Below are 12,363 nucleotides of genomic sequence, written 5' to 3' on the forward strand. Positions count from 1 at the left end.
AAACACAAAGACTCCGGGGAAAAAACCAAGCTAGTGAGGTGGAATAAGAGGCGGCGGTCTTCCTCATTGTTTGATTAATGTAACTTTTGTTTATAAATGTTAAGTGAAGCCTTGATGGGGTCAGCCTTGGCTATTGTCCACATCACTGGACCTCTCCATGCTATTTAACCAGTACATCCATTGTTTATGTTTATATAAGCACGATCTGCATTTTTCATGTTGTCCTTACACACCTTAGGGTGCTGTGTATACAGTTTTGGGCAGTACAATCTTTATTGGTTTAACTATATTTCTCAGTAGTGTGGTGGTAGCGCGGCTGTGTTCTGAATCAGCTTTTCAGTAGCTTAGCTCTTTTATTGCTCAAGTAGAGATATAAAATCCACACAAGCTGGATTTTCACAAGCCTCTCTGAAGCTCAATCGCAGCTGCTGCAGTCTGAAATAACACTGCTAAAGATCAGCAAGTGACACCACCGCCAGGGTCTGAAATTGGCACCTGCCACTGGAAGGGTTAATGATGTCAAAATATTCTAAATATTATCCCCTCCTTTAGCGCATAGATTTTAAAAGTTATAGATAAAATTAGGAGTAGCAGAAAATAAATCTTGCCTGCCACAGTGCAATGGCGAATTACTGTGACATAACTTTAAAGAAGGCCCTGTCACAGAAGTTGCAGGTATGCATTGAGTTCTCATGGTGTCTTGTCACACTGGATGGAGAACCTGGTTAGAATTGGTTAAAATGTTGCGTAAGCACAGCGTGGGCATAGAGGAAAATGGTCTGGATGCTGTGCTATTAGTTTTAGGGGCAGGCATGTGGGTGGGAGGATCCTGGCCTTCCTGCATATTTGTTTATCCCACTCACATTTGCAAGGAAGCATATCAACAGTGGATGGCATTGTCAGACAGATACATTTGCAATAAGCAGAACTGGTGTTTCCCAACACATCTACATTTGCATATTTGTGTTTGTATGTGGCCTAAAGTGATACTGGTGTATCTCGCAGCTGTTCATTTTGGGGGAAGACCATAGAGATCGGGTGTGTGCAAGAGAGTGGGTGGATGGCTCACGGAAAAACTGCACATTTGTGAGTCCACCCATAATGTTTGTTTGTTTGTTTGTGTGGGTGTTAATAGGGCACCAACAAGCAGAGAGGAAGAACAGGTAAAGGGCAGGGAAGAACAGTAAGGGCGTGTGAGACTGTTTTCATCGGTGTGTGGGTGTGAGTGTAGGCCGACGGGGTCACACTGTGGAATTTATCCTGGAAAACCAGTTCCAACACCTGTTTCCTATTCAGATTATCAAAGATACAGGTGAGTGATACTGACCGTGCCGGGGGGATAAAGTAACATTTCAGCTCAAACAAGCATGTATAAACATCAGTGTGACCAGGATGCACACGACAGCTTGGGTAAAGAGGGGTAATGGCCGTGGTCCTCCACTGTCATTCCTGTGACATCTTTTCAGTGTGAAGTCAGGCGGATCTGTGCCAAAATGCCAATCAAGCACAGTTTATAAGTTCTCACAGTCTTGAGTGTAGGTTTTATAGACAAATAAATAAAAACTCTTGACGTGCTTGGCAGGTTGAATAGAACAGAGCCTTTTTTTTAATATGGCTAGTCAAAATATCTGTTGTAAAACAAACCTATGCAATGGTAAATGGACTGTACCTGTATAACGCTTTTCCAACAGTCTTCCAACAACTCAAAGCGCAATGTCAACATTCCCCCATTCATACACTTGATGGCAGGGGCTACCATGCAAGATGCCACCTGCCCATTAGGATTCTAACTAGCCATTCATACGAACCAATCTGGAGTGCCTCAAGTAGCTAAGGACACTGGTTGGAGGACGACCCTGCTCTACCCCTGAGCCACAGTTACCCCAATGTAGCCTCATGTGGCTTTACAATAAGCCAAATGGTGAATGTCTCTAAAGTCATAGTAGTGTAACACATCAAGACACAACATCCAAAAACAATGAAACAGTTTTTAAGATCAGTCTCTCCAATTCTATTTAAAGTCCCAAAGTCAGTCTTTTTTTTTTTTTTTTTTTTTTTTTTTTTAGACACTGCACTTCAAACAGTAAAGGGGGACACGCTGCTACAATGTGCATCACCTGCCAAATGTTGCATAAGGCTTACACAACTAGTAATGTGAGCAGCAGTGTGATACATGGATTTCATTTCAGCTTGGTTGTGACTATACACTTTGTCATTGACATAGCATTAATGTATTTCATAAGCCAATAGAATTCAACTTATGCATGCCGCGTATTGCTTCAATATGAAAACCAGACCGACAACAAAAGGCCTCATTAACCCAGGTGTAACATTGTTCAGACTATGCTGCTATAAATCAGATGTCTGCGAGAGGCGTCTCCCCAAAGGGGCACAGGAGAGGTGAAGGGTGCACATTGAGATGCACGCCAGTGTTCTGAAAGCAGCAGGAAGTGAGTTATTGTAGTAGGGCTGCGGATTTGGTCCGCTCCCCAACAATCGGTCATGGAGCCACTTAAAGGGAAAGTTTGCCATATTTTATGTGGATGGCCAATCATTGTCAGTTTGTAAATGTAGTAGGATTGTGTTTACTTTCTTAAAATAGGAAAACGACAGTGGCGGAAAATAGAAATATTGGCATGTTCCAAAACAATCCTAGAACTCAGCTTTCTTTGTTTCTCGGTTATTGCTTCAGTTGATTTCATTCAACACTGATTGGATTCCACATAAAAGGTGCTGAATATCTTCCTTCGGTACTAAAAAAGACCCCTGATTGCCGCAATTTGTGTCAAAAATCACATTCCTTCTCTGAGACATAATCTCATTCAAATTTAAACACAAACATGATATCCCACATTACATTACATTACATTACATTACAGTCATTTAGCAGACGCTTTTATCCAAAGCGACTTACAATCAGTAGTATATTACATATCATTCACCCATTCACACACTGATGACAGGGCTACCATGCAAGGTGCCACCATCAGACTCTAACTAACATTCGTGCAACATCCAGTCCACACCGATGGCAAGCCTTCGGGAGCAACTTGGGGTTGAGTGTCTTACCGATCCTCTGAATGGAGAACTACCTTGCTCTCCACTACGCCACAGCCGCCACATATAAGATTCACCGTGATTTAAGTCACAACACGCATCGGCAGTGCATGACACACAGATTAGTGGTGAATTCACAGGTATCATGGAGAGATAAATTACTTCCGTTTCCCCGGTGACGAGGCATGACGTCTCCCTAGACGAGCAGTAATTGCATCACATTAGTGGCTGCCCCACCCCCGCAATCATGCCTGGACGAGTGCCTGTGGTTTGCGGCTGTGTTATGGGTGATTATTCTACAGTGACAACTTGCCGAAGAACTTTGAATAGTTGCTGATTTGTAAGCCATCAGGTGATGATTTGAAGATCTTGTTCTTTGTTTTTGAGATTTCGCACGGCTTATTTGTGGATTTCACATTGATATTTTGGAATGCAATTTATTTTTATGATATTTCTATAGTTATATGCATAAGCAGAAATTTACACAAACTCCAATTGTTCAGTCATCTGATGGGACCTAGATTTTGTTCTTTTTGATTTAAATAAGCAGCTGTTGAACCATCTTTCTGAATGTTATATGCGTTGTTCCATCAGTGGGGAGAGTTAAATTGATCTTAATCTTGGTTTAAGGCTTTAGATTAAAATGGGTCCTCAGACTGTTGTTGGCCAAATTATGTAACATGAGGATATCATTTAATGTCTTCCACAAATAATCAGCCATAAATCTGCTTTCCACAACTCCATAACTTGACAATCATCACATTTCATCAAGTTTTCTTTGGTGTCAAAGTATTCCAGTAATGGTTATTCTTAAATCCATTGGTACATTGCAAACAGGAACTGCTAATAGCTAATTTAATGTCCTAATAATGGTGCCAATTCGACAAATGATCACGGATCGGATCAGCACAAACTCTCATAAATCATTAAGAGATCCCTGATGACGTTCTTTTGCCGCCCATAGCAATTGTTGATCATTGATGATCCATATTGGCAGATACAGATCCCCTTGATGTCTGATTACAGCAGCTGGTCTACAAGGAACCAGACTATTGCAAATTTCCCCGCTGCGGGACTAATAAAGGATTATCTTATCTTATATTTTTTTGCCACCGTCCCAAAAATAATTTCAACTGCTCAGAAGTCTGTGAACGAACAAAAATTCTAAATGTTAAACTTGTTACTTTGCTATCGTAGCTTTTGATGTTTTTTACTTAAAAACAAACAATTCAAATGATCAGGAAATAAAAGATTGCATGATTATGGATTAAAACAAATCTTGTCATAGCTGCTTAGAGCTAGTGTACACAGCTCATAGTTCCTCTCTCATATTGATTTATGTTGCTGTGAATACATCTCCTTAAAACAACTGGATTTATTACATTTTTACAACACTACATTTTACCAGATGACATGTGAACACATTATAAAAACGTTAAAAGTTACCCAACCCCAGTACTAATTTTCACTGAACAGAGCCTGAACGCATCACAATGTAACTGAACCTTTGCTGTTAGCGATGCTGCCACCGTCCTGTGAATTTAAACTATGATTGAACTATGATTTAAACACGGATTGGTTGTTGACAGTATAACCAGAGATTAGGGACTAAAAAAACCATAAATGATATCCTGATCTCATATTATACTGAATATTGGCGGATAACGATCGTCAGTAAAACTTTTATTTTACACTAAACGTTAATCTGTGTAATTAATCTGCGGTAGACATGCGTGCCGAACCGTGAGGAGGCTTCGTACGGATGAAGGATCAACAACGGTCCGTTACACAACTATTGGAAGTACGCCTTGGTTTTGTTAAATAAAAAAAATAAAAATAAAACTTCCTGCTGTGTTCTCACTTTATGTGTCTGTCTCTTCCAGGCGAACTGTGAGTGGGAGTGTTAGTGGAAGTGGTAGCAGTTATACTGGTTCTAGCTCCAGATCCTCGTCCAACTCCCTCTCACGCTCACGGTCACGCTCTGGATCCAGAAAATCCAGGTACTCGCCACGAACACCCTCATGCCATGAGAACTGCAGTTTGCCAACGATTTCCTCTTGAAGAGAGGTTGTTGACCATATAATGCATTTAGGGAGGCATTTATTTATATAAATGACCTTGTTTTTGGAGAAGCAGATATGCAGAGCAGGCAGAGTTTTTTGCAACTACAATTGGCGGCTATTTGGTGTTGGTACTATCAGTATTGCATCTTAATTATCCTTGTAATTTATATTCAGTTACTGTGTAAGTCTGCAAGTACATATCTTAAATATAAAGGAATTTTAAACGTACTTGCACAGTGCCTGTTCAGAACATGCTTGTTCAGAACGGGTTGAATCATTGGCCTGTGCTGTTGCTGCTTGAAGCTTTTTCTTAAGAACCACCCAAACAGAAAACTTGGCGTGAAACTTCCTTAGGCCCTTAGCAAAACTCCTGCCATGGCACACACCCCAAGTCTACTCACGGTCAGAAACATTGGTGTCCAAGCAGATTATGGATTTAATTAGCAACATTATTAGTGTTGTAAGTTAGTATCTAGTCATATACTGGGGAAGGAAAGTCTTACCGACGGGGGAAAACACAACCAAGTCGCAGCTTTACCAGGTTCACAGTAAAATACACTCTGGTTCCATTCTGCTTCCAGTTGGATATCCGCTCGTGTCTACTCCAGCGAATTGAAGAAGATTCTGTTTCCTTACGTTAGTACATCCAGCACCACGCAGCAGTAGTGATGCAGAGCCCTGAAGCCCTCCCTGAGCACATGTGTTGAATGTGTCACATGTCCAAATTACACCAAATTCAGCAAAGCACTCCCTTTGGCCTCCAGCAATACACTCGCCAAATGTTAGGTAGATTGGATGAACAGTTGTCGAGATTTGTGAAGGACAGACAGACAGACAGACAGACAGACAGACACAGACAGACAGTCTGGCAGAGATACCTTGCTTTATAGGTAAATATTTAATGGAATATTGTGATTCCGCAGCCTTAAACATATTCATTCTGTGTTCTTCTCTCTTGCTTTCATGTGCTGTCTTTGTTGGGAAACCCTCCAGGAAATCCAGGTAAAATAGTTGTTATTCAGGCACATGCTTAGGTGTGTGTGTGTGTGCGCGTGTGTGTGTGCGCATGTGTGTGCGTGCAGACATGTGGGCATGTTGTGTAGTGTACACACAAAAGCGATGACAGCGTTCAGTCAGCAGTGCCTCGGTTATCTTCCCTGACACGGACTCTCCAGCTCGCGGTTGACCCCTTGTCTCTTGCCACAGATCGCTAAGTGTAAGCAGCGTGTCATCGGTGTCATCGGCGTCGTCCAGTGGCAGTTCGGTGCGTAGCGCAGACTCAGACGACATGTATGCCGACCTGGCCAGCCCGGTGTCCTCCGCCAGCTCCCGCTCGCCCACACCAAATCACCCTCGCAAGGAGCGCGGGGCTGCGCGGGAACGGCCCCCGCATGGCAGAGACAAGAACAGGGGTAAGTGTGGGCAACAAAGTCCCCATGAAGCAGGCCAGGAATAGGCAGGCTGCTACACAACAGCTTAATATGAGGTGAATGGTATTAACTGTATTGACTGTTATGATTAATTCAGCTTAATGTACATTGAGCTAAAACACTTGAGTTAATCAGTACAACAACAGTATTGTGTCATACTCACCCCTCTGCTGCTGTTTCTCTTTCTAAAACAAAGCCTACCTTCCTTCAAAAATGTATTCCAGTGAATTTGTCCAAACAGTTTGCATTGAGATCATTGTTGAGCTTCTATTTACTTAGTTCACTTACTGTAGATATTTCAAAGTGAAAGCATACCAGAAATCGTAGGGATTGTGCCCATTGCGGGACTGGAAGGCTTTCCGTATCAAACATCTGTGCAGGAAGTCAGAGTTTCGGTAGCTTCAAGGAAATCAAAAGACCAAACAGGAGAGGTGACTGGAAACAGTTTTTTTTTTTGTTCAAGTAGAGAAACAGGTTGATGAAATGACACCTCTGTTGCAGAGATACTAAAAGTCAAGATTTTACACAATTCTTCTTCCAAATTGAGGTTTAAATTGAGCTTTTGATTTGCATTAGTTTTGGTAGTATCAAAAATAGCACAGTGGTTTAGCATTGCATTGTTCCTCAGTTCTCATGTTCTTTCTGTCTGGATCACAGAGAGACCATCAAAGAAAGATGAACCATTCAGAGAGGATCGCAGGAAGATCGACCCATCTGGAGCCCCACCTAGAGGAGGAAACCCCATGCCCAGATCTGGACCTGGTAGCAGGGGTGGCCACCCTGTACATCCCCCGCCTGGCACCATGGGCCCCCCAGGAAGCTACGGAGGTTCTGGTTCCCACAAAGACATTAAACTCACTCTCCTCAATAAGGTTAATATGGTTCTTTTCCCATTTTTCAAAGGTCCGTTTCTTTCTTGCAGAGGAATTAGTCACCATATGTTAATTATGGTGCTTTAGTAGGTTTTTTGCCTTTTAATCTTTTTCATCACTAAAATGTTTCCCTCCTATTTCCCTTCATTTTAGTTCCATACTTGCTTGAAACAAAGTACAGACAGATTTTCTCTGGAAATAAAAATACACTTATTGAAGTTGAAATAGATTATAAATTAGTTGGACTCAGACTTGCTAATTGGATGGAATTCCTTAAATTTCCATCTTTATTTTCATTGCTTGACTTCACGCGTCCTCTCATTTCCCAGCAGCAGGCAGATAAGGGCAACAGAAAGAGGTACCTGCCTGCAGACAAAGACAGGCCTGGTTCCCCCCTCAGCAAGAGAATGGCCATGTCTCCAGACAGAGGTGAGACACGTGCTGACTGAGGGCATACACACCTCTTCACTGTCAAACATCTTTTAGTGTTTCACATACACACCACACCTAGAACAACTTATGGGAACAATACTGGCTTTTTATTAAGAATCAGGTTTTTGCTTTTGTCCATCTCTGACATGATGGATATGATGCAGTTTGTGTGGTGACATTCACAGTATTGCTTGCCGGAATTAATTGATGATTAATGTGACATTCTGGCCAGATTCCACACGAGTACAGATTGGACATGTTTAATGATTTATAAACATTGATATTTATTTTATGTTACTTTAACAGCAGTTTTAACAGTTTCTAAATCATTTTGTTATTGTATTAATTCATTTGCCAGTCATTAGCTGGTTTCGGTCACTTAAATGTGAATGGTCGATTTTCTGTAAACTTTATCCAAATTAAGAGGATTCTTATTCTTAGTCAAGCTGAAGAAAAGTTTCAGTAGGTTTTTTTAATTAAATATGAAGAAATTAATATCTTTGATTGTAGCGGCCTTCCTTTGACCATATCCTCTTGCAAGGCTAATGCCACCGCAGCCCTTGCCTCTCTCTGCTGCATGTCTCCGGCCGTATATTCCAATAAATATGTCTGAATATCCGAGTCAGCCAAAACACTGTGAAATGTATCCTCATCCATAACATCCAGCACTCAAACGTAGCTACATTGCATACAAGCAAAGAGAAAAAGGAAATTCAGCTTTTTAGCAGCATCTAGAGCCCGCCCCCTGGCTACCCAGAGGCGGAGCCTAGAAAGCTGAAGCAGTCTGTAGTCTCCTTCCTTCCAACTACATCACTGTCATGTCAAATGACGGCGCTGGAAGAACTGGGTCGTTAAAGCACACACAAAGGCGTTTATTGGTTCAATTGACTTCATTTACCATCAACGCTGAGTGGATGATCACCATGAAAGTTGGTACATATTTCCCTTGAGATAGCCCTGGCTAATGTTAATTCACCAGTAGGGCCAAAACTAACGATTATTTCAAAATCAATTAGTTATGAAATAAATTAAATTCATTGTTTTACTCTATAACATTTCAGAAAATAAGTTGAAAGGGGGGTTGAAATAATGAAATTAATAAAATAATGACACTACATCGAAAACCAAGAGAGCCTGTTAATATTTCCATAGGAGAAGCTGGATCCAGTGCATATTTTGCTTTTAAAAAATGATTCAATGTTGGGGATTCATTGTCAAAATCATTGACTACTTGTTTCAGCTTTACCAGCCAACTTATGTAATGTTAAGTGGCTCATGAGTTGTTTTATAGGGAGCTGCACAAACAAATCATACACGTCACAGAGATCTCCATGATTTGACTACTACTTGTTCCGTTTCTGATTTGAAAGAACAGGGTTGTTGTGAATAGAAATGTCCATTCATTCCATTACATTTCTGTTACGTAGCCCACACAAGCTGACATCCTAATTTACCTCGATCAATGTGGAAGTTGAGATTTTCATGAAAAGTGTAACAACTGTTAAGACATTTTGACAGCTTTAAGTTAAGCTATTTAGTCTCCAGAACAGCCGTAACATGTTGTTTTTAATTAACTCAGTCGTTGCCAAAATGCACACCTCCAAACCATTCAGGATGAACACCCTCTAACGATTAATCTGGTGTTTTTCAGGACGTGATAAGAGGATTCCCGGCCGACCCATACTCCCCCCTCGAATGGATCGGCCCAGAGGCCAGGGGCCCCGACCAATGCCCCCCCAGGGAGACAGGTTGGTGCAACCTTCAGCATGTTACTGCTGTGAAATGTATTCTTTAACACTTCTATCATACATCAACAACAGAAGTCAAAAAAGGTTAGAAATAGGGGGGGAAAGGGAGGTGGGAGTGTGGAGATTCTAAAGTCATCTTTTCTTTCTGACTCATCATGCTTGTTGCCAGCTGTGTGCACCACATCGTGTTACACAGGCCAAACACATGACCACAAATGTTTGACAAACATGAGAAACATGCCACAGAAGAGGAAGTCTATCTTGCATAATAATAATACTATTAACTGGCTCTTTAGGGCTCCTTTCACTATCATTTAGGTGCACCTGAAGTATTTCACTGCAGATTTGGCTCAGCAATAAAACATTTCCAGCGTTACCTTTTTTGACAGCTCCCATAGACATATGAAAAATGACAAAAGTTTTGTATTAAAGTGAGTCTTTTGAGTGTCTCTTCCCGTTTAGATGCTGCACGATTCTGTATTTCAGTGTTGGTCAGCAATCTCGTTAATTGACCAAAACCAACAATGTTCTAGTGTGTCTCTCAGTATTTTCTGTTTTCTGTCACAAGAGCATAGACTCCTATTGAATCATGTGATTTGTACACAGCTTCATTTTTTTAAAGTTTCATATTTAAAGAGGCTCAGAAATGTGCCTAAACAGATGGATATAGTTGAAGCAGGCTATTGGTCCATATACCAGCTGGTTCCAAATAGTGATTTGGTTGTGTTAAGACTTTTAGTCAAAATCCACATTTTAATTTAATTAGAAGTAATTCTAGATTAGGTGTGGTTTGGACTATTTTCAGATGTGCATTAATCCACATTTTGTGTTTAAGTGGAGCAGCAGGACGGTGTATGTGTGATAGAATCAAAATAAACTACAGTGTGGCTCGTGTTATTAAAGTAATTGAATAGTGTCTGGACAAAAGTGGAGCTTATGGGATAGAAAAAAAGACATTTCAAGCTTTGTGTATCAAACATCATACATGTTAGTTTCATGGGATTTGTTGACAATAAAAATAATCACCAAATGCACTCACATTTAATGTTTACAACAGCTTTTCAGTTTTTAATTCTGGTATTCTGACATGGTTCTTTCTTTTTTTTTTTTTGTAAAACCCCTCAGGATTACAAACATGCATAAAACTCTCCAAACCTTTTGGAAAATGCTTCAATCACAATTGAAAATACAAATAATATTAAAGCAGATAACAGAAGCCTTAAATATGAATTCCTTTAATTAAACCGTAAGACACGTGTTGCGGCGCTATGCCGTCATCTCAGCTGAGAACGGAGAAATGTCTGTAATGGAGATGTGCTAAAGTCAAAGCATAACCCGCGTCGGGCTCGGGCCAAAATAGACCGTGCTGCCCAGTAACATGGAGGTAAAGCTCCTCCGCGCTGCAGGCTGAGTTCCCCCGCCCCCCCAAACATTTTTTTCAATATTACTTCAGTTATTTACAAACTGAAGGAAGTAAAACATGTGACCCTAACTCTTGCTTGTCTTCCGCAGGAAACGTCCTCTGTCACCTCCCCCAAGTCATCTGGAAAAGGCCCTGCGCCGCCGTCGGGCAAGCCACCCCCCCGGGCTCCGCATCGGCCGCTGGCTCGGGCTCCGGCTCCAACAAACCCAGCAACACACTGTCCCGCCGCGAGGAGCTGCTGAAACAGCTGAAGGCCGTGGAGGACGCCATCGCCCGGAAACGGGCAAAGATCCCCACCAAATAAACGGAAGCCTGCTCCTCCACCCGTTTGCCCGCCTGCCTGCCAGTCTGCCCACCCTACAGCCTTGTGAGCCGGGCCAACAGTGAGGGCTTTGAGGGGTGGAGCCTTTTTCCCCCCTGCCTTCAATGGACATGTAAAAATGTTGTATGGTTCATGTATAAAGGCTGTTGTGTAAGTGAACAGGAAGTGGTTTGGCTCTGCCCCCATATGCCTGACTTTAGCTCCCATTAGAAGCCTTTGAGTGTCACGGCTGCTGTTCACATCGTCAACGAGAAACAGGAGGAAACATTTGGGCATCTGGTGAGGAAGGGACATGTCAGCCATGGAGTGTACCCTGTGTAGACTTTACAGTACAGATATAGAAGGGTAGTAAGGTGCGGCTCACTCTGTTCCCTCAGTCAAAAGGAAGCATCTTCCTCATCTGTTGTGATAAAGAACAGATTTATACACATTGATTCTTCTACTTCTGTCCGTCTTTCTCTGCCCTCTTTTATCGTCTTGTTCTCTCTCATCTTTATTTTAGTTCCCTCTGTGTGGAGGAGTGTAACTGTTGGGTCAGCTCTACAAAGGGTGCTGACAGCCCACAGGGCTTCACGGCGTCTCTTAGTATAAATCGAAACATTCTCAGCACCCATCCGTAAGTGATCACGATCCAGAGCTTTGTTCAGAGGGGGGCAATGTTTAACCAACGACTTGTCTGCGTTCTGTGTTTTAGGGCAGTGGTCTCTGTCACACCTTGTACAATAATAGCAAGACATCAAATAATTTCAAGCGTATGATTATAGACAACAGTGATGTGTATTGCTTTTTTCTTTTTTTAAATCTACAGCTTTGTTTTCTTCTAAGCTCTTAAGTGATAAACCAATGTTTTATTTGTGTAACATTTTTAGTTGGGAGTTTGAGAAGTGCAACGGGGACATTTAGAGACAAGATGTCTTGCTTTTGTGACAAAAGCCTTCTAAATAAACTATTTTGATAAAGAGAAATTCAGTTGCCTGGTTTTTCTCTGCTGTTGTACAAGACAAAAGGGAGTGGCC

The 12,363-nt window shown here is 41.6% G+C and overlaps 1 protein-coding gene across 1 annotated transcript in view; it reads left to right on the forward strand.

The window, feature by feature from the left end:
- The window catches only part of zc3h18 (zinc finger CCCH-type containing 18), a 35,528-nt gene extending 24,116 nt beyond the window's left edge, over positions 1–11,412 (forward strand). The window contains 8 exon segments of the mRNA XM_054620365.1: positions 4,941–5,057; positions 6,327–6,532; positions 7,208–7,422; positions 7,752–7,851; positions 9,506–9,602; positions 11,115–11,137; positions 11,140–11,178; positions 11,181–11,412. Coding sequence (XP_054476340.1) covers positions 4,941–5,057; positions 6,327–6,532; positions 7,208–7,422; positions 7,752–7,851; positions 9,506–9,602; positions 11,115–11,137; positions 11,140–11,178; positions 11,181–11,329 — 946 coding nt within the window. The 3' untranslated portion in view covers positions 11,330–11,412.
- The last annotated feature ends 951 nt before the right edge of the window (positions 11,413–12,363 follow it).

The sequence above is a fragment of the Anoplopoma fimbria genome, chromosome 19, assembly GCF_027596085.1.
Source record: "Anoplopoma fimbria isolate UVic2021 breed Golden Eagle Sablefish chromosome 19, Afim_UVic_2022, whole genome shotgun sequence".
In the NCBI taxonomy this organism is placed as follows: domain Eukaryota; kingdom Metazoa; phylum Chordata; class Actinopteri; order Perciformes; family Anoplopomatidae; genus Anoplopoma; species Anoplopoma fimbria.